This window comes from Paramisgurnus dabryanus, chromosome 15 (genome assembly GCF_030506205.2).
Source record: "Paramisgurnus dabryanus chromosome 15, PD_genome_1.1, whole genome shotgun sequence".
In the NCBI taxonomy this organism is placed as follows: Eukaryota; Metazoa; Chordata; class Actinopteri; order Cypriniformes; family Cobitidae; genus Paramisgurnus; species Paramisgurnus dabryanus.
This window is the reverse complement of record NC_133351.1, coordinates 7,513,930-7,537,090: the sequence shown is the minus strand read 5'-3', so window position 1 is coordinate 7,537,090 and position 23,161 is coordinate 7,513,930. Positions and strand designations below refer to the sequence as shown.

The 23,161-nt window shown below is 40.6% G+C and overlaps 1 protein-coding gene across 1 annotated transcript in view; it reads right to left on the bottom strand.

The window, feature by feature from the left end:
- The window catches only part of ttn.1 (titin, tandem duplicate 1), a 142,360-nt gene that overhangs the window by 27,017 nt on the left and 92,182 nt on the right, over positions 1–23,161 (bottom strand). The window contains exons 165-178 of the mRNA XM_073812032.1: positions 22,762–23,049; positions 22,337–22,639; positions 21,946–22,248; positions 21,538–21,843; positions 20,883–21,170; positions 20,502–20,792; positions 20,099–20,386; positions 19,414–20,004; positions 19,208–19,312; positions 18,878–19,075; positions 18,495–18,791; positions 17,818–18,405; positions 17,316–17,618; positions 82–17,235 (exon numbers count right to left, since the gene is read on the bottom strand). Of these exons, the coding sequence (XP_073668133.1) occupies positions 82–17,235; positions 17,316–17,618; positions 17,818–18,405; positions 18,495–18,791; positions 18,878–19,075; positions 19,208–19,312; positions 19,414–20,004; positions 20,099–20,386; positions 20,502–20,792; positions 20,883–21,170; positions 21,538–21,843; positions 21,946–22,248; positions 22,337–22,639; positions 22,762–23,049 (21,303 nt within the window). The remainder of the gene's footprint in view (positions 1–81; positions 17,236–17,315; positions 17,619–17,817; positions 18,406–18,494; positions 18,792–18,877; positions 19,076–19,207; positions 19,313–19,413; positions 20,005–20,098; positions 20,387–20,501; positions 20,793–20,882; positions 21,171–21,537; positions 21,844–21,945; positions 22,249–22,336; positions 22,640–22,761; positions 23,050–23,161) is intronic.

Sequence of the window (23,161 nt, the reverse complement as noted above, 5' to 3'; positions counted from 1 at the left end):
AGTTAAAATTATATTCAAAACACAAATTAATTAAGCCATTCTGAAACAACACCTATAATTAAAATCTGTCTGTAACCTTACCTGTAATCTTAGTTCCATCTTTAGTTTCATTAGGTACACCAATACCATACTCGTTTTCTCCAATAACTCTGAAGTAGTAGACTGCCCCTTCTTGTAAGTCTTCTACTTTGTATGTCAAACTGTGACAGCTGCTTGTTACAGATACCCAGGCCTTTTTGCTTGCTTCACGTTTCTCAACATGATATGCCTTAACAGCATCTCCTCCATCATTTTCTGGAGCTTCCCAAGTAACTGTAGCAGAATCCTTTGTGACTTCTGTAATCTTTACATTAGTGGGTGGTCCAGGGGAATCAAGAACTTTGACTACTATTGGCAAAGATGCAGTTCCAATACCATTGTCTAAATTAACAATGTATTGTCCAGAGTCATTTCTTGTTGCTTTCTCAATAGTAATAGATGTGCAGTTTTTAGTTGTTTCAATGCTTGCTCTGGCTTTAAGATCCACTTCTTCTTTACTCCATGTAACTGAAGGTACTGGCATTCCCTTAAATCGTGCTGTCAAAGTAAATGAATTGCCATGCTTGACAATTAAAGTCTTTCGCATTTCAATGTCAACCTCAAACACAGGCTCCTCTTTTCTGTCTTTCGCTGACTGTGCCTCAGAAATAGGTGACCGCTCACTTACACCAACTTTATTCATTGCTTTAACAGCAAATACATACTCTGCGTCAGGTGTAAGACCAGAAATTGTGAATTCATTGCTCTTTGTCATTTGAATAGCCACAACCCACACCTCTTCCTCAGATTTCTTATATTCTACACTGTATCCAGAAATCGGTGCACCACCATCAGATGAAGGCTTTTTCCAGGCAATAGTAATTGAATTATTTGTATGATCTAGAATCTTTGGTTTAGATGGTGGGGATGGAACCAGAAGTTCATCTTCAGCCTTTACTGAAGCAGATGGATCACTAGCTGGACTCAAACCTGCTGCATTTTCAGCATAAACTCTGAATTCATATTCACATCCTCTTCGTACTTTTGATATATCAGCTGTTAGATCTGTCACAAGCTCTCTGTTTACACGGACCCAGTGAATACCAGATTTCTCTCTCCTTTCAACTATGTATCCAAGGATCTCACTTCCTCCATCAGAACTAGGCTTTGCCCAAGTAATGGTTATTGCTTCACTGGTCACACTTGTGATATCCACATTAGTAGGAGCTGCTGGGATGGTGTATGGATCAGTAACTTTAACAATTTCACTTTCAAGTGCTTCACCAAGTCCAAACTTGTTGACTGCCAAAACTCTGAATATATACTCATTTCCTTTCAGGAGCTTAGTGACCTTGAATACGGTAGTTTTGACCTCTCCATCTACAAGTGTCCATGCCAAACGGCTGGTCTCTCTTTTCTCAACAACATAATGTGTTATTTCAGCACCACCTGATTCTTGAGGTGGTCCCCATGACAATGTGCACTTCTCTGCTGTGAGGCCTGTAACTGACAAGGGACCTGCTGAAGGCCCTGGTTTATCAAGAATAACACAATTTACTGGTGTTGTAACACTTCCTGCCACATTCTTTAATGTCAAGGAATACTGTCCAGAATCACTTCGTTTGCAGTCTTTAATGACTATCATAGTATTAGTATCTGTTCCAGTTATCTGAATTCTTGCTTTGTGTTCAAGTTCATGTCCATCCTTTGACCAAGATGAAACTGGAAGTGGGCGTCCTGCAATATCAGCATTAATCTTCAGGGTTTCCCCTGCTTTAACTAGCACAACTTCTTTAAATTTGACATCCATCATAATGCGTGGTGGATCTACATTGTCTTTAACTGTAATAGGACCAGTGTTATCAGATGGCTCACTAAACAGTCCAGCAGCATTCTTTGCAATAATACGGAAGTCATATTGTTCATCCATTGTTAGGCCAGTAACATCAAAGTAGGTCTCTGCAACATTGGTAAAATTGCATCTTACCCAGCGACCCTGTGGGAGATCTCTACGTTCAATAATGTAACCAATAACTTTGGCTCCACCATCATACTCAGGTTTCGCCCAAGAAAGGGATACAGAAGACTTGGTCATGCTAGTAATCACAGGCTGACCAGGAGGATCACAAGGATCTCTTGCTGCCATGGACTCGCTTGTTTTGCTTGCCTTGCCAATTCCAGCAATGTTTTCAGCATAGACCCGGAACTTATACACCATGCCTTCCTCAATGCCAGTTACTTTATATTCAGTATTCTTAATTAGGATCCTGTTCACCTTTGTCCAAAGAATACTGGTTCTTTCCTTGCGTTCTAAATGATATCCAAGGACTGTGCTACCACCATCATTAACAGGTTCATTCCATGTAACCAACATGAACGCTTTGGTGGCATGAACAACACGGGGTGTTGAAGGAGGGCCAGGCTGTTTGAATGTATACTCTGCAGTAATGCATGGAGAGTCGATTGGCTTACTCTTTCCATAGCGGTTCACAGCAAAAATTCGGAACTGGTACTCAGAGCCTTGAGTCAATCTAGGAACCTTGACTGATGTTCTGGCAACATTTGATGAAACAATATGCCACTCTGTTGTGGTGGTATCTCTCTTCTCAACAATGTAATTATTGATAGAGCATCCACCATTATACTCTGGTGGGGTCCATGACAATGTAATACTGTCAGAAGTCACAGCATCAACCTTTACTGAAGCTGGTGGCCCTGGTTTATCTAGAACAACAACAGCAATATCTGTGGACATGGTACCTGCTGTATTAGCGAGAGTGATTTCATATTTACCAACATGTTCAATAGAAGCTTCTTTGATGACAATTTTGCTTGACAGCTGAGTGTTGATGACTGAAAGAGAGGTTGTTTGCCTCAGAGGAAGACCATCCTTTTTCCAAGAGACAACTGGCTTAGGTCTGCCTCTTACAGGAACTTCCACAGAAAGATCACCCCCAGCTTTAACACTGAAGGTATTGAACAGCAAATTTACTGAGGGTTCAATTTCAATATCTTTAGCTACAACAGGCACACCAAGTTCTTGAGGCTCACTCTTGCCCTTCTCATTAACTGCAATAACTCTAAAAGCGTATGTTTCACCAGGTGTGAGGTTGCTTACAGTAGCTTCTAGAACCTTAACTGTACAGCTTACACCCCATTTGTCACTGCCCTTGGGTTGCATCTCTACATTGTAGCAGATTATTTTGCTGCCTCCATCATGGACAGGTTTTAGCCAAGAGAGTGTCACACTATTCTTTGTGACATCCACAAGAGTTACTTTTCCTGGAGGCATAGGTACCTGTGCCACCTTGACAGGAGTTTTTGTTTCTGCCATCATACCAAAGCCATACACATTAACAGCACACACACGGAAGTAAAAAATTCCTCCCTCCTGCAGTTCTTCAACTTTAAAGAAAGTTTGTGTGCAGTTGCTTGTCACAGTTGTATAAGCCTTCCTTGTAGATTCTCGCTTCTCAACAACATAATTAGTTATTTTAACTCCACCATCTGTAAGGGGTGGCTCCCAGCAGAGAGTCGCTGAGTCCTTCTTGACATCTTTCACTTCAAACTTCTGTGGAGCACTTGGTGTATCAAGCACCCTTACATTGACAAATGAAGATTTTGTGCCAATCTTATTTTCAAGAGTCAAGATGTATTTTCCACTGTCAAATCTATTGACATTATCAATTACAAGCATAGTATATGAACCTGTGGACTCAATCTGGGCACGCTCAGTCAGAGTTCCATCCTCTTTTTCCCATTTGATAGATGGCTCAGGTCTCCCTCTAATTGTAATGAAAAGGCGAAGGGATCCCCCTGCACGGACAGAAACAACCTTCCTGAGGTCAGCATCAAGTTCAATCTCAGGTGCTTCCATTTTTTCACATGCGGTCACTGAGCCATGAACATCAGCAGGTTCACTGACTCCTTCAGAGTTTATTGCACAGACTCTAAAGTTATACTCAGAATTCTCCTTCAGGTTTTCAACTGTTAGGCGTGTTGCTTGTATCCCAGCTGGTGGTGTGGAAATGATCCATTCCTCTGAAGAAACTTCCTTCATCTCAACAATATAACCTTTGACATATGCTCCACCATCAGTAGCAGGTTTACCCCAAGACAAAGATACAGATGAGCTTGTGTGATCTGTCACTTTAGGATGATGTGGTGGACTTGGTGGAGTTATGGCATTTGCTGCTCTATAAAATTGAGATAAATCACTAAATTCTCCAATACCAGCTTCATTTTCAGCAGAAATACGGAACTCATAGAAATGACCTTCTGAAAGACCGGTAACTTTGAAATTCAAATCATTCAACTTCTGTCGGTTGCATTTTGTCCACCTCACACCTTCCTTATCACGCTTTTCCACGTGATAACATGTAATTTCTGCTCCACCATCATTCTCTGGTGCATTCCATGACAGAGTCATTGAATCCTTTGTTATCTCTCTTGCCTCTGGTGTTGATGGTGCACTTGGGGGCTTGTACGGATTACGTGCAGTAACTGCCTCAGATTCTAATGGATCACCAACTCCATATTTGTTGACAGCCTTAACTCTAAAGATATACTCATCACCTTGCAGAAGCTTTGTCACCTTGTAACTCACAGTTGGAATGTTGGAATCAACAACAGTCCATGATAGCCTGCTAGTTTCCCTTTTCTCAAGGATATAATGGGAAATATTAGCACCACCATTCTGAGAGGGCTCAGACCAGAACAGGTTACATCTATCAGACATGACACCAGTAATTTGTAGTGGTCCAGTGGGTGCACCTGGTCTATCAAGAACTTTCACTGTTATTGGAATTGTTTTTGTTCCACCGCTGTTACTTAAAACAAGATCATAATGTCCACTATCTAACCTTGTACAGTCTTTGATTGTAATAGAAGCATTATTCAGTGCACTTTTTACTTCAATGCGCAACGACTTGGCCATTTCTTTTCCTTCTTTCAGCCATTGGATAACAGGTGTGGGTTTTCCATGGATGTCTGCATCCAAAACTAAATTCTCTCCAGCATTGACAACAATGACATCCTTGTACTTAGGGTCCATTGAAACACTAGGAGGTTCGATTTCATCTTTAGTAGTAATTGGTCCAGTGCTGTCAGATGGGTCACTGAAGACACCAGAAGCATTTCTTGCAATTACTCTAAATTCATACTGATTGTCTACTGTTAAGCCTGTCATTGTAAATTCGGTCTCGATTACATTTGTAAAGTTTGCCCTCGTCCATCTGCCCTCAGGCAAGTCCCTCCTTTCAACAATATATCCAGTCACCTTGCTGCCACCATCATACTGAGGCTTTGTCCACTGAATCTTAATATGGTTCTTTGATATTGTCACAGCCTCAGGAGTACCAGGTGGATCACATGGGTCACGGGCAATAAAGCTCTCAGAAGCTTTGCTTGCTCTGCCAATGCCAACAATGTTTTCTGCATATACCCTGAATTCATATCCAATGCCTTCTTCAAGGTTACATATCTTGAAAACAGTATCAGCAATAAGGATTTTGTTTAGTTTTGTCCAAAGAATACTTGTTCTTTCTTTGCTCTCAAGGTGGTAACCAATTACTGAACTACCACCATCATTAACTGGCTCATTCCACTCAATTATCATTTGATCCTTGGTGGCAGACTTAACATAAGGTGTACCAGGTGGCCCAGGAGGTTTGTAAGGATATTGCACAACAACTGACTTTGAATCCAAGGGAGCACCCTTACCATATCTGTTTTCAGCAATAACTCTAAAGTGATACTCAGCACCTTTTTTTAACCTGGTAATTTTCAGAGATGTCCTTGCAACTGATCCAGCAACAACTTGCCAAGTAGTTTCAGTAGTTTCTCGTTTTTCAACAATATAATGCTTCACTTGGCAGCCTCCAGTATACTCTGGTGGTTCCCATGAAATGGAAACAGAGTTATTGCTGACTTCATTTACTTTTACTGGTCCTGTGGGTGGACCAGGTTTATCAAGAATTATGATGCCAATATCTTCTGTAACTGCACAAACACTATTAGTTGCTGTAACTGCATACTTTCCAAAGTCATCTTTACAGGCTTTAGTAATCTGTAGGATTGTGGATGTTAATGTGTTTGAAGTAGTAACTCTGGATGTTACATTAAGTGACTGTCCATCTTTTGTCCAAGTGATCTTTGGTTTTGGACGTCCAAAAATTGGTATTTCAAGTTTGAAGTCTTTTCCAGATTTGATACTATATGTATTGAACTGCAACTTAAGGCTTGGTTCAATTGTGAGGTCATTGGCAATAACAGGAGCAGCAAGGGGTTTTGGCTCGCTCTTGCCTTTTTCATTATATGCCAGAACACGGAACAAATATTCCTGACCAGCTGTCAATCCGGTGACCATTCCTTCACATGTTTTTACATTTGTTGCTACACCCCATTTGTCAGTTCCTTTAGGCTGCATTTCAATCAAAAAGCCAACAATCCTACTACCACCATCATGCTCTGGTTTTTCCCAGGCCAGTGATGCGCTTGTTTTAGTTACGTCAGTCAACATTACTTTTCCAACTGGCTCAGGTACTTCAGAGGCCTTTGAAGCAGTCTTTGTTTCCACTGGTAAACCAACACCATATTCATTTTCAGCCATAACTCTAAAGTAATACATGCCCCCTTCTGTAAGATTTTCCACTTTATAGGTTGTACTGATGCACTTGGATGTTACATTTGCATAAGCCTTTCTTGTAGATTCACGCTTGTCAACAACATAATTCTTAATCTTTGCACCTCCGTCAACAAGTGGTGGTTCCCAAACCAGAGTGATTGAGTCTTTCTTGACATCCTTAACTACAAGGTTCAGTGGTGCTCCAGGAGTATCTAACACTTTAACTGCAACATATTCAGATACAGAGCCACTACTGTTCTCCAACACCACTGTGTATTTTCCAGAGTCCCTTCTATCACAGGAGTCGATTGATAGCTGGGTGAAGTTAAGACCTTTTTCAACCACTGTCTTTTCTGACAGTTCGCCTTCATCTTTAGTCCATTTGATATTTGGTGTCGGTCTACCTTTGAATGGTACATTGATTCGAACTGATCCTCCAGCACGGACAACAATGCCTTTTCTGAGCTCTGAATCAAGGTGAATTTCAGGGACCTCTAGCTTATCCTCAGGTTTGGCAGTTCCTGGAATAACCAAAGGTTCTCCAACACCTAATTTATTGATGGCACATATTTGAATCTTATATTCTTGTTGTTCTGTTAGTTTAGTAATTTCAAATTTGTTTACTCGTAAGCCAGTAGGGGGAGTGCACATAATCCATTCCTCCTCTTCGGCTTTGCAGATCTCAACAATGTAGCCTTGAATTGCACATCCCCCATCATTAAGGGGTTTTGCCCATGCCACTGTAATTGAAGACTTTGTTGTATCGACAACATTCCCATGCATGGGTGGGCCAGGACTAAATTTGGGATCACAGGCCTTGTAGTATGAAGTTGGCAAGCTTGGTTCTCCAATTCCAGCTGCATTTTCAGCTGATACTCTAAATTCATATTCATGATCCTCAATTAGCCCTTGCACTCTGAAACATACATCTGTGACTTTATGTCTATTGCATCTTGTCCATCTAATTCCAGATCTGTCTCTTTTCTCAATGATGTAACCAAGAACTTCACTTCCACCATCACTGTCTGGTGCATTCCAACAAATAGTCATAGAATCCTTGGCTATATTTGTTACCTCAGTAATCTGTGGTGATCCAGGGTGACCAAATGGATCCTTCATTATTATGCATGGTGTAATAATTGCTTCACTAACACCATAACTGTTGGCAGCCATGACACGGAATATATATTCATTACCTTCCAAAAGCTTTGTCACTTTGTATACTGTTTCTTTACAATCATTACTGACCACAGTCCAAGCAAGGCGACTTGTTTCACGCCTTTCAATAATGTAATGGGTAATACTGCTTCCTCCGTCATCTTGTGGAGCTTGCCATGATATAGTGCATTTATTGCTGGACACACCTGTGAAATGAATAGGCCCATCTGGTGGACCTGGTTTATCAAGCACTTTCACATGAAATGGAACAGTCTGTGAGCCAGCAATATTAGTGATCTGAAGGGTGTAGTTTCCACCATCTTGCCTGGTTGCATCTTTTACTGTGACTAATGCTCTGTTGTCAGTGTTTTTGATGTCACATCTAAGTGTGCTTTCAAGCTCCTTGTCATTCTTAAACCATTGTATTGTGGGAAGTGGCTTACCATGGACATCAGCATCAAGTTTAAATGTATCTCCTGCGTTCACAATAAGGGCCTGGGTGTATTCTGGATCAATTGAGAACTTTGGTGGCTCTACCTCATCCAGTGCAGCAATGGGTCCACTATTGTATGATGGTTTGCTGATAGTGCCAACTGCATTTTTTGCAATTACCCTGAAGTCATACTTGGCACCTTCTGTTAGCCCAGTGACAGTAAAATTGGTTTCAATTACGTTTGTGAAACTTGCTTTTGCCCAGCGTCCCTCTGGAAGATCACGTTTCTCCACAGTATAACCAGTGATAACACTTCCACCATCATACTCTGGCTTCGTCCACTGTATGGTTATGGAATCTTTACTGACATGGATAGCTTCTGGGGTTCCAGGCGAATCACATGGATCACGAGCCACACAGCCCTCTGAGATTTTACTACATCTGCCAATGCCAACAATATTTTCAGCATAGACTCTGAACTCATATTCAATACCTTCTTCTAAAGGACTGGTTTTGAATCTTGTTTCTTGAATCACTGTCTTATTTATCTTTGTCCAAAGAATGCTGTTTCTCTCTTTCCTCTCAAGATGGTATCCAATAATGTTGCTACCTCCATCTGAAACTGGTTCATGCCATTCAACTATCATATGGTCCTTAGACAGGGATGACACAAATGGAGTTCCTGGTGGTCCTGGTTCTCTATATGGATACTGAGCAACGACAGGTGAAGAGTCCAAAGCATAACTCTTGCCATACCTGTTTTGAGCAATGACTCTGAATTGATATTCAACACCAGTCTTTAGTCGTTGCACTTTCAGTGTTGTTCTTGCTACTGAACTAGCAACATTCTCCCATGTTGTGGTTGTTGTATCTCGTTTTTGTACAATGTAATTTGAAATTGGACAACCACCAGTAAACTTAGGTGGATCCCATGACAATGTAACACTTGATACAGTTATCTCATTAAATCTCACAGGGCCAGTTGGTGGGCCAGGCTTATCAAGAGTGATAACTTCAATAGAGGCATCTTTTTGTCCAACAGAATTAGACACATTGATTCCATACATTCCACTGTCTTCTCTTGCTGCTTCTTTAATGCTAAGAATAGTGCTGTGCACTGTATTAGAAATGTTGACCCTTGTTGTGAATTTAAGTGGTGCACCATCTTTTGTCCATGTGATCTTTGGCTTTGGGCGACCAGAAACTGGAATCTCAACTTGGAGGTCTTTTCCAACAAGAACACTGTAATTGCTAAATGCAGGTCTTACATCAGGTCCAAAGACAAGGTCCTTTGCTTGCACTGGGACAGCAAGTGTTCTTGGGTCACTTTTTCCTTTTTCATTGACAGCAATTACTCGGAAAGTATACTCTTCTCCAGAATTCAAATTACTAATCACACATTCTAATGATTTTACATTGGCACAATTAGACCATTTCTCATTACCCTTAACTTGCATCTCAACAAGATACTGAAGAATTCTACTGCCACCATCATGAACTGGCTTTTCCCAAGCTAGAGAGACACTTGTTTTTGTAACATCTACAACACTTAATTTTCCAGGGCACTGTGGCACCTCTGAAACTTTCAAGGGATCTACAATGTTTGCAGGTAACCCTACTCCATGTTCATTTTCTGCAAGCACTCTGAAATAGTAACTGCAGCCTTCTTGAAGTGGTTCAATTTTCCATGAAAGTTTGTGGCAGTTTGTGACAACAGCGGAAAATGCTTTTCTAGTGCTCTCACGTTTCTCAACAATGTAATTTTTTATCTTTGCTCCACCATCCAAAGATGGAGGCTCCCATGTAAGAGTAACAGATTCTTTTGTGATTTCTTCCACTTTAAGGTTGAGGGGAGCACTTGGTGTGTCAAGGACTTTAACGCTAATAATTTCAGATTTTGAACCAGCAGAGTTTTCTGCTGTCACAGTGTATTTACCACTGTCTGCCCTGTTAATTTGATCAATCACAAGATAAGTGTAACTGCTGGTGGTCTCAATCTGTGCTGTTTCCTTAACTGACCCACCATCTTTTTCCCATTTGATTTGTGGGGCTGGTCTTCCTCTGAAGGGAACGAACATCCTAAGAGAACATCCAGCTTTAATTCGGATGAGCTTTCTAAACTCAGGATCAATATCAAGATCTGGTTCCTCTATTTTGTCCACTGGCAGGATGGGCCCAGGAACATCAGCATGCTCTCCAACACCAACTTTGTTAACTGCACAAACCCTGAATTTGTATTCTTGATTTTCTTTCAAATTTTCTATAGTAAAGTGTGTCAGTTTAACACCTGTTGGTGGGGTGCACATTGTCCATTCCTCAGCAACTGCCTTGCCTTCTTCTGAAACCTTTTCCCCCTCTGTAGCTGCTTTTACTTCACATGCTTCAACAATGTATCCCTGGATCGCACAGCCACCATCATAAATAGACTTTCCCCATGAAAGTACAACAGATGATTTTGTCATGTCTATCAGTTTTGGATTATTTGGTGGACCTGGCTTGAATATAGGATCTACAGCTTTATAGAAAACAGTTGCAGAACTTGGCTCACTAACTCCAGCAGCATTCTCAGCGGTAACTCTAAATTCATAGAGGTGGTTTTCATGGAGTCCAGTAACTTTGAATGTAAGGTTAGTAACTGTGTTCATGTTGCATCTGGTCCACCTTACACCTTCTTTGTCATGTTTTTCGATAATATAGCCAGTGATAGGAGTGCCACCATTATTTGTGGGCGTCTCCCAGGTTAAGACCATTGAATCTTTCTTGACTTCAGAAACCTCCACTCCTTTTGGTGCATCTGGAGGTGTAAATGGATTCTTGATAGTAACTGCACTTGACTGTAGTGGCTCACCAACACCAAACTGATTAACTGGTGAAACTCTGAAAATGTATTCATTTCCCTCCAGGAGTTTTGTTACTTTAAGATCTTCAGCTTGAACTTTGGGCTCAACCACAGTCCAAAGTAGTCTGCTGGTCTCTCTTTTTTCAACTATATAGTGAGTGATCTTGCTGCCGCCATCCTGTTTAGGTGGCTTCCAAGCAAGAATGCACTGCTCACTGGTTACACCAGTGATGGAGATAGGTCCCTCCGGTGGCCCAGGTTTATCTAGGACATGGACACTCACTTTGACAACTTTTTCTCCTCCTGGATTTCGTAGCATTAGAGTATATTGACCTCCATCAGCAAGTTTGGCCTCTTTTACAGTCAGACAGGTAAAGCTATCTGTGCTTTTAATTTCACGATGTATAGTATTTCCAAGTTCCTGCTCACCCTTCATCCAATGTATTGTAGGTACTGGTTTCCCATGAACATCAGCATCAATCTTAAAACTGTCTCCTGCATTTACTAAAATAGTCTGAGTGTACTCTGGATTTATGCTGATACGCGGTGGTTCGATCTCATCCTTTGCCATAATAGGTCCAGTACTATATGAAGGATCACTGAAGACTCCTGCAGCATTTCTTGCAATGACACGGAACTCATATTTCTGGTCCTCTGTAAGGCCTGTTGCTGTATACTCAGTCTCTATTACATTAGTGAAATTTGCTTTCATCCATCGTCCCTCAGGCAGTTCCTTCTTCTCCACAATATATCCAGTGACTTTGCTTCCACCATCATACTCTGGCTTGGTCCATACAATTGTAACAGAACTCTTTGTGATCTTGACTGCTTCTGGTGTTCCAGGAGGATCACAAGGATCTCTGGCAACATAGCCTTCTGAGATTTTGCTAGCCTTGCCAATACCAACAATGTTTTCAGCATAAACTCTAAACTCATACTCCAAGCCTTCATCAAGACCTGTAGTCTTGAAAGTTGTGTCTTGGATTAAACTTTTGTTTAATTTTATCCAAAGAATGCTATTTCTCTCTTTCCGTTCAAGGTGATATCCTAAAATGGTGCTTCCACCGTCAATGACAGGTTCATTCCACACCACCACCATAGTATCTTTTGTGGAGGATTGCAAAAAGGGTGTTCCAGGAGGTCCTGGCACTTTGTATGGATACTGTGCAACAACACACTCAGACACAAGGAGAGGGCTTTTGCCATATCTGTTCTCTGCTGCAATTCTGAATTGATATTCTGTGCCTCTTTTTAATCTTCCCACTTTAATTTTAGTTCTTGCTAGATTTGCTGATACAAACTGCCAAGTTGTTGTGGATGTGTCTCTCTTTTCTACTATGTAATTGTTAATGGTGCAGCCCCCATCATACTCAGGAGGCTTCCAAGAAATAGTAACACTCTCAGATGTTATTTCTTCAAATTTAACAGGGCCTGCAGGTGGACCAGGTTTGTCAAGAACAACCAGTCCAACTTCTGCTGTTGTCTCACCAGCTGTATTTGATAGCTTGATGCTATACTGACCAACATCTTCTCTACAAGCCTCTTTAATTACTAGACTGAGCTGTGAATCTGTGGAAGAGAAGTTTACTCTGGTTGTTCGTTTAAGTGGAGCTGCTTCCTTCATCCATGAAATGGTGGCATTGGGACGAGCTACATATGGAATATCAATTGTCAAATCCTCTCCTGCCAAAACACTGAATGTTGAAAACAACAGCTTAGCGGATGGAACAATTACAAGGTCTTTGGCAATTACAGGTACACCCATTTGACGAGGATCACTGGTTCCCTTTTCATTTCTTGCAGAAACACGGAACATATATTCCTCACCAGGCACAAGTCCAGTAATAACTGCTTCAGGTAACTTAACAATCACAGCTTGGACCCATTTCTCACTACCTTTACTCTGCATCTCAACAACATATGCAACCACCCTACTTCCTCCATCGTGTTCAGGTTTCTCCCATGATAATGTGACACTTTTCTGTGTTACATCTTTAAGTGTAATCTTGCCTGGAGGAAGTGGCTTCTCAGAAACTTTGACTGATTCACCAGTCTCAATAGGGAGACCAATGCCATATACATTTTCTGCTAGAACTCTAAAGTAGTAGTTGCATCCTTCTTGGAGTTGATCAACTGTACAAGTAGTTTTTTGACAGATAGCATTGACTGTAGCATATGCCTTTCTGGTTGCCTCACGCTTTTCAACAACATAATTCTTAATTTTTGAGCCACCATCATTTAGTGGAGGGTCCCACACAAGTGACACAGATTCTTTAGTGACCCTACTGATTTTTAGGGTTTGTGGTGCTCCAGGTGTATCTAATACTCTAACAATCACAGAAACAGTCTTTGTTCCAGAGCTGTTTTCTACAGTCAAATTGTATTTGCCACTGTCGAATCGATTAACATTTCCAATAACAAGTGATGTAAAAGATGATGTAGTTTCAATGGTAGCTCTATCTAAAGGTTCATCATTCTCTCTTGTCCATTTGGCCTCTGGTGTTGGTCTACCTCTAATTGGCACAAAAAGCCTCAGTGTATTGCAAGCTCTGATGTTCACAATCTTGCGAAGATCAGCATCAAGGTCAACCTCTGGTGGTACTAGTCTTTCTTCTGCTTTGTGTAACCCAGGAACAGATCCTGGTTCTCCAATACCCTCACTATTTACTGCTGACACATTAATTTTGTATTCCTGATTTTCTTTAAGATTTGTAATTGTAAATGAAGTTCCTTTTACTCCCTCTTTAGGGGAGACAATTGTCCATTCTTCCTCCTCAGTTCCAGGATGACATGTTTCGACTATATACCCTGTGATTTCAGAACCACCATCATATGCTGGTTTGTTCCATGCAAGTGTGATGGAAGAACTTGTTGTGTCTAGAATTCTTGGGTTGCCAGGTGGTCCTGGTTTAAAAAGAGCATCTGTAGCCTTCACAAATGGTGATGAAGGACTTGGTTCACTTATTCCTGCTGCATTCTCTGCAAAAACTCTGAATTCATATTCATGGCTTGGGACAAGGCCAGTTACCTTGAAATGCAAGTCAGTAACATTCTTTTTGTTACATTTAACCCAACGCAAACTAATCCTGTCTCTCTTTTCAATGCGATAACTAGTAATTTTGCTTCCACCATTGCTTGTTGGTGCTCCCCAACAGAGAACCATTGAATCCTTGGTGACGGCTGTTATTTCAGGTGTTTGTGGGGGACTTGGTGGAACATATGGATTTTCAGCAATGGTTGGCTCAGATTCTAGAGGTTCTCCAACACCATACTTGTTAACTGCCATAACTCTGAAAATGTATTCATTTCCTTTGAGCAATTTTGTTACTTGACACTGGTTAACCTGCAAGTCTGATGCCACATTTGTCCAAGCAAGTCTGCTTGATTCACGTTTTTCAATAATATAATGTTCAATGTTTGCCCCACCATCATCATCAGGTGGATTCCATGTGAGCATGCATTTTTCTGCAGTTATACCTGAAATTTCCAGAGGTCCCCTTGGTGGTCCTGGTCTATCAAGAACCTTCACATTGAAGACATGCTTTGCAAAACCTCCAACATTTGTTGCTGTCAGAACAAATTCACCACCATCCCTTCTAACAGAATCCTTATTGATTAAGGTTGCTGTAAGATCTGTCATTTTAATTTGTAGTTTGGGTGTGTTTTCAACATCTTTTCCTTCTTTGGTCCAAACCATGGATGGTAATGGTTGGCCTGCAACATCAGCTTCAAGTTTGAACATCTCTCCAGCTTTTACAAGCACAACATCTTTAAATTTGGCATCAACCATAATTCTTGGTTCTATAATGTCATCTTTGCAAGTAATTGGATCTGATGGATCTGATGGGTTACTGACGGCACCAACAGAATTTCTTGCAAGTACTCGGAATTCATAAGATGCATCTTGTGTCAAGCCACTTACAGTGAAAGTAGTTTCAATAATATTTGTAAAGTTAGCTCTTGTCCAACGTCCAGATGGAAGGTCCCTCTTTTCCACAGAATACCCAGTAATCTTAAATCCACCATCATACTCTGGCTTCGTCCACTTAATAGTTATAGCATTTTTGGACACATGGATGGGGACAGGTTGGCCAGGTGGATCTACTGGATCCAGAGCAAGGATTGGTTCAGAAGCTTTGCTTGGTTTTCCAATTCCAGCAATGTTTTCAGCAAACACACGGAATTCATATGCAATACCATCCTCTAGCCCTGTGGTTTTAAAAAGATTTCCGGCCACAAGTGTTTTGCTAATCCTTTGCCAGACAATGCTGTTCCTCTCTTTCCTTTCAACATGGTAACCAGTGACTTCACTTCCACCATCAGAAACAGGCTCATTCCAGCCAATTGTAATTGTATCCTTTGTGAAAGCAACAACTTTGGGTGTTCCTGGTGGTCCAGGTACCTTAAATGGATATGCAGCAACCACTGCCTCTGAGGTTATTGGAGGCCCTGTGCCATATCTATTTTTGGCCTTGACACGGAATTGGTACTCAACACCTGTAGTTAACCGTGTTGCTTTGAATGTTGTGCGAATGATCAATGAGGACAATTCTACCCATGTTTGACTCGTAGTTTCCCTCATTTCAACTATATAGTTATTAATTGGCACTCCTCCATCATTTTCAGGAGCATCCCAGGAGAACTCAATGAACGTACGTGATATTTTGTCTAGTTTAACTGGCCCCTTTGGTGGTCCAGGCACATCATGCACTTTTACCGTAATGCTATCTGTGACTGAGCCAACTATATTCTTCCCTGTCATTGAATATATACCAATGTCACTCCTTAAACATTCATTAATGATTAAGATCGTTGAAGTGGAGGTATTTTCAGTCAATAATCGTTGTGAAAGTTTCAGGGGTTGATTGTCTTTCTGCCATGAAACTGTTGGTTTAGGACGTCCAGAAACAGGCACCTCAACCTTTATGTTATCACCAGCCTTGGCGATAACTACCCTCTTACACACACCACTAAGGTCAAATTCTGGCAGAGAATTTTGTTCTCTGATAACAACAAGTCGGCTTACACAAGGTTGGCTTCTTCCAGAATTGTTCACGGCCATCACACGGAATATATATTCTTCATTTTCATTAAGATTTTTTACAATGCAGCCCAGAGCCTTAACAGTTGTCACATGGGCCCACTGGTCTGTTCCCTTCTTTTGCGCCTCAACTACATATCCAGTAACTCTACTTCCACCATCATGTTTTGGTTTTGTCCATGCAAGACTGACTGTGTTCTTTGTGACATCAGTAAAAGTAATATTTTGTGGTGGAGTGGGTGCCTGAGATACTCTGATGGGGTCTGGGGTTTCAACTGCTTCACCAATGCCATATTCATTTTCAGCAGATACTCTAAAATAATATTCTAAACCCTCTCCTAAATCAGGAACTCTAACAGATCGTGTCCCACATTGTGTGATTGCTGTAGCATATGCCTTCCGGGTAGACTCTCTTTTCTCAATTATGTAATTGGTAATCTTTGCACCTCCATCAATAAGAGGCATCTCCCATTGCAATGTGACGCTCTCTTTGTCAATGGCTGTGGGTTTCAGATTTAGAGGAGGTCCAGGAGAGTCCAACACTCTTACATTCACAGAGGCAGTCTTTAATCCAGCAGCATTCTTTAATGTCAAGTCATATTTTCCTGCATCATTCCTGTTACAGTCAGGGATGACCAATAAGGTATATGATTCAGTATTGTCAACGTGTGCACGAGTCCTTAATGGGGAATTCTCTTTGGTCCAAGTCACTGTAGGAGTTGGACGACCTTTAATAGGAACAAATATACGAATAGAGGCCCCTGCCCTAACAACTAATGTTCTCCTAAGTTCTACATCAAGTTCTAGATCCGGTATTTCTTCTCTTTCAATAATTGCAACAAGATCCTCAGTTTGTGCTGGTTTACTAACACCCATTCCATTTATTGCACTAATTCTGAAGTGATACTTGGCTCCAGCCTGCAATTCAGGTACAACAAATTCTGTTATTCTCAAAGGTGTAGATGTGTCTTTCACCCATTCTTCTTCTCCCTCTTTTTTGTGTTCAATGAGGTATCCTGTGACTTCCATCCCACCATCACTAAGTGGTTTGCCCCAGTGCAATTCGGCTGTTGTTTTTGTTGTGTCAGTGACTCTAGGGTTGACTGGTGGTCCAGGTACATCTGAGAAAAGACAGGATGTATTTTCTAAACCTCTATGAAACATGTATATTTAGTAAGAGTTAAATAATAATTTTACTTACCTGCAACAAGCTTGGTCCTCACAGGCAGTGAAGGTTCACTTGGTTCTCCAAAACCTGCCTTATTCTCAGCAGCTACTCTAAATTCATATTCAATTCCCTCTTTTAGCCCTTTCACTTCAAAGTGGAGGTCAGCAATTGCTATCTTGGATGCCCGTGTCCATCTCATGCCCTTCTTTTCTTTCTTCTCAACCATGTAGCCCGTTATATCACTTCCACCATCCTCAACTGGTCTTTTCCATGCAATAGTAACAGAATTCCCTCCCACATTTTCAATATCTGGTTTAGCTGGAGGGCCTGGGGGACCTGAAATAAAAAAGACCTATATTTAGAACTGTATTACATATATAACATTACCATTGTTTGTAACATTGTATTGTATGTGTGTGTGTGTGTGTGTGTGTGTGTGTGTGTGTGTGTGTGTGTGTGTGTGTGTGTGTGTGTGTGTGTGTGTGTGTGTGTGTGTGTGTGCGTGCGTGTGTGTGCGAAGTATGGATATACATACCATAGTGATCTACCATTTTGACTGGCTCAGAATGGGAAGGATCACCAGCTCCAGAATTGTTGACAGCAGAAACACGGAAGATGTACTCATTTCCCTGAATAAGCTTATTGGCCACAAAGTGGCAGTCAATAACTTTTTCAGCAAGAATGGTCCAAAGAAGGCGGCTTGTTTCTCTTTTCTCCAATGTGTAATACTTAATTGGAGACCCACCATTCTCATGAGGTGGTGTCCATGTCAAAGTGACCTTTTCAGAGGAAATTCCACTTGCTTCAATTGGACCCGGTGGTCCAGGAACATCTAAAATGGTCACTTTCACATTTTCCTCTTTGACGCCAAACGGGTTACTTGCTGTAATAGTGTACTCTCCAGATTCTTTCCTACTTGCATACTTAATATAAAGTGTAGAAGAGGATGGGGCGGTTTCTATTTGGCACACATCTGATGGCTTGAAATATTTTCCACCCTTTGACCACACAGAGGTTGGCTGAGGTTTGCCCAGAATGCTTGTTGCTGTAATGACAATGGTATCACCAGCTTTGACAGTAAGTCCCTCCTTAACTGTTGGATCAATTATAATGGTTGGTGCCGCTGCAAAACAATCAGTACATAGGTTAATCACTGCTGTGGTAAAAAGAAAAAACACAACATCATTAACTCATGGACAAACAAAGCCTTACCATATTCGTCCGTGCAAATAATGGTATCCGTTTGTTCCGAGGGTGGACTTAGTGCTCCAGCTGCATTCTTTGCTCTAATTCTAAATTCATACTTGCAACCCTCTTGCAAGTCTGTTACGGTATACGCACAGTCGACAACATTCAATGTGTTAGCTTTCACCCAGACCTTAGCCGGGAGATCACGTCTTTCAACAATGTATCCTGTGAGCCTGTGTCCACCATCATATTGAGGTTCAGTCCATTGAAGTGTTACAGTGCTTCTAGTGATGCTGATTACATCAGGTTTGCCAGGTGCATCTATAATGTGCAAGCAAATTATTAAAAATAAGGCCAAATCTTTGGGGGGAAATATAGTATGAAAATGCCTTAAAAAATTTACTTACCAATTGGATCCAAGGCAACCATTGCCTCAGTTGCAGGACTTGGCCTTCCAACACCAGCCAAATTTATAGCCATAACTCTAAATTCATATTCTAGACCTTCAGTTAAACCTTTCACTTTGAAATCCCTCATCTTCAAGGGAGCTGGATTTGCTCTTTTCCACAACATGCTGTTTCTTTCCTTGAATTCAACATGGTACCCTGTATACAAATATAGTTTTTATTTATCTAATAAATCAGTGTTGATTTATTTCTAGTTTTCCTTACTTCGTATTTAAAATGAATAGGTACAGTATGAGTAAACCTTGAAATTATTCTTAATTTTTTATGTACCTGTGATTGGTGAGCCTCCAGTTTTCCTTGGATCAGACCATGCAAGGACTGCTGAATCATGACGCATACTCATCACTTGTGGTGGAGGAGGTGCATCTGGTACATCTGATGGATTAATTTTGGATGAGACAGTGAGAATTTTCACACACTCATATGTGATATTACTTCAAATTATATTGACAACATATTATATAAAAACCACTCACTGAAAGGATGCTTGGCAATCATAGGATCTGATCTGAGGCCCTCGCCAACTCCATATCTGTTTTCAGCACTGACTCTAAAGATATATTCAGTACCCTCATGGAGACCTGTCACCCTGAAAGTGTTTGTGTTCACTGCTGAGGACACTGTGACCCACATATTTGTAATGGAATCACGTTTCTCAAGAATGTAGTTGGTAACTTCTGATCCGCCGTCATCTTTAGGAGCACCCCATTTTAAGGTTGCACCATCTGCAGTCACTTCCTTAAACTTGATTGGTCCAGTTGGAATTCCTGGTTTACCAACAACTCTGACAAAAATTGTGGACTCTTTTGTTCCAGCAGCGTTGCGAAGAGTGATGGTGTACTTTGAGGCATCAGTCCTTTGGCAGTCACGAATCAGGAGAGTTGTATTCACAGATGTAGATTCAACATACACTCTTCCTGTATCTGTGAGAGTTTCCTCCTCTCCCTTCTTCCATGTGACTACAGGGACAGGTTTTCCACTGATAGGTATCTTGAGACGAACATTGCTTCCCTCTTTTGCAATGTAGTTCAAATTCGGCAGGTCTCTTAAGTCACAGCTTGGGAGAACTAGAACAATATAGAAAGTATTCGATACAGCACATAAGATTATCAATATGCCAAATGGAAACCAAGTGTAAATTTAATAAGAATATAATATTACCATTTAAATCTTGTGCAATCACAGAGAGTTCCTTCACAGGGCCATCACCAGAATCATTTGTTGCTTTTACTCTGTATTTGTATTCCCTTCCTTCAACAAGATCTTTTGCACTATATTGCATGTTCTTTGATCTAAGAAGCTCCTTCCATTTATCTCCACCATTAAGGACCTCAAGCACGTATGCAATGATTCGGCTACCTCCATCACTGATAGGCCTTTTCCAGGAAAGGGTACAAGAATCCTTGGTAACCAGCAAGGTCTTAAAGTCCATAACTGGACCAGGTTGTTCTGAAAAGCATTATTTAGTTTATTCAGTATTAGACACAATTTTTTAAACAATCTAGTTTTTTATCATATTATACAATACAGAATCATGTGATGAATCAAAATAATTGTCACTCACCAGTTGCTCTGACAGCATCTGCAGTTTCACATGGCTCACCAATACCACATTCATTTTCAGCCAAAACCCTGAAACAGTAAGATCTACCGGCTTCCAATTCCTCAATCTTAAACGATGTTTTGGTACAAGTGGATGAAACTATAGACCATGCTTTCCTTTCAGCATCTCGTTTTTCAACAATGTAACCTTTAATTTCACTTCCACCATCAATAAGAGGTGCATCCCACATGATGGAGGCACTGTCCTTCGATGTCTCTTTTACCATTAGATTCATTGGAGGTCCAGGGGTATCTGTTTGGTGTTATAATATGCTTTAGTTAATATAAAATACTTAACTATTAAAATTAATATAAAACAACCTCTTAATATAACAGAACTCACCAAGGACCTTGACAATGACTGTGTACATTTTCATTCCCGCTGCACTGTCAAGGTTCAGTATGTATTTGCCTGCATCATATCGGTTTGCTCTATCAACACAAACTAATGTATCATTGTCTGTGGTCTTGATTATAATCCCTTGTCTGTCCTTAATGTTGGTGTTCATCTTGGCCCAAGTGACCCTGGGGGTTGGACGACCCTTAATTTTGGCATGAAGTTTCATTTTGCTGCCAGCCATTAGGACCAAAGTGTCCTTTAGTTCTGCATCAAGCTCAGCCTCCGGCGCAACTGGAATTATACATAAAAAACAATATAATTATTATAATACACACAAGGCTGAAAATAGATATTATACATGCGTTACTGTTCAAGAGTTAAGAGTCACTTATTCACTTTTTCATTCAAGAATAACTGTAAACTCAAAGCTGTAAAATTACATAAAGTATATATTAAAAGAAAATGTTAAGTTCTATAATGACAGAAATATAAATTTCTGCACATAATTTCAAATAGTCAAAAATATGCCTTCAGATCAAAAGGTTTTTAAGATCACAAAAATCAATTAAAGTGACCTTTAACTTTGAAATGGTACTGCAAGATACAATTAAAAGTTATGAAGTATATATATAATAATTTATATATTATTTATTTGTACCGAAAACATCTTTGGCAACATGTTTTTCTGGAACTTCAGAAGGCTGGCTGAATCCAATTTTGTTTACAGCAGTAACACGAAGTTGGTATTCAGATTTCTCCAAGAGTCCAGTGACAACATAATGTGTATCTTGAAGGTTTTTAGGTACATTGCATCGTATCCAATCTGTAGCATCAGTTCTCTTGCATTCAACAAGGTATCCCAAAATTTCACTTCCACCATCACTAGCAGGCTTAGACCAAGTAAGGCTAATGGTGCTGTTGGTGGTATCCGTGACCTTGGGGGAAACAGGTGGACCTGGGGGATCTGGAAGAAAGTATTTAGAGGTTTAGAGGTAATGATAAAAGCACTTGCCTATTGTGTAATGCACATATCATATGATTGTTGTGACTGGCTTTTGATACTCACACAAAGGATCTAGAGCAGCGACAGCATCAGATGGTTCACTGGGTTTGCCAAGGCCAGCCTTATTGACAGCAATAACTCTAAACTCATACTGCACTCCCTCAAAGAGCCCTCCAACTTTAACTGATCTTTCCATCAAGGGTTTTCTGTTGTGTCTGGTCCAACTTATTTCGAGGGTCTCACGTTTCTCAACAATATACCCAAGGATAGGGGACTTTCCATCATCAGATGGTTCTTTCCAGCTTACAGTCATATGTTCCTTAGTGACGTTTGTAATGACTGGTGGGTCACATGCTCCAGGAGTAGCTGTAAATGATTAAAAATAAAAGTTATATTACATAAAGAAATGTTTTTTTCCAAAAACAAAAACACAAGAACAAATGTAAGGTCTTACTGAATGGATTCTTTGCAACAACAGGCTCTGATATGATGCCATCACCAGCACCATAACGGTTCTCAGCACGAACACGGAACTGGTATTCATGCCCCTCAATTAGTCGCTCAACAAGACATTCTGTTTTATCACCACTGATTTTAGCAGAGACCTGGGCCCAGTTAGCTCTGCTTGTCTCACGTTTATCCACAACATAATTTGTAATCGGAGAACCACCATCTGAAAGTGGAGCCTTCCAGCTCAGCTTGATTTGATCTGAAAGGACCTCATCAAATTTGATAGAGACTGGTGGGCCAGGTATATCTGTTCAACAGAAAGGCACTATTATTTTATTGCCAATAGAAAGGATGACAATGTCACAACCCATCTAATAAGCTATATTTAAGCTGATAGATGAAATAACCGATAAATGCCATTGTACTCACCTAGAACTTTAAGTTGTATTTCTGCGGTTGTAGAACCACTTGCATTTTCTGCACGGATTTCATAGTTTCCTGTATCAAGTTTGGTTACTGCATCAAAGCTCAGATAAAAGAGGTGTCTCTTTTGAGACATCTTCAAGGCTTTATCAGCTTTCAATGCCTCTCCATTCTTGGTCCATGTAACCTTGGGCATTGGTTTGCCAAAAACTTCAGCCTCAAGACAAACATCTGACCCAGCCTTTACTGGCAACATTTTCTTCATCTGTATGGAAAGTTCTATTCTTGGAGGTACTGTAAACAAGCAAAAATGACATAAAATCAATAAACAAACAGTGCATTGTTATGTAACCATTTAGAATAAGGTTAAATCAATCAATCAATAAATCATGAAATAGATATATGC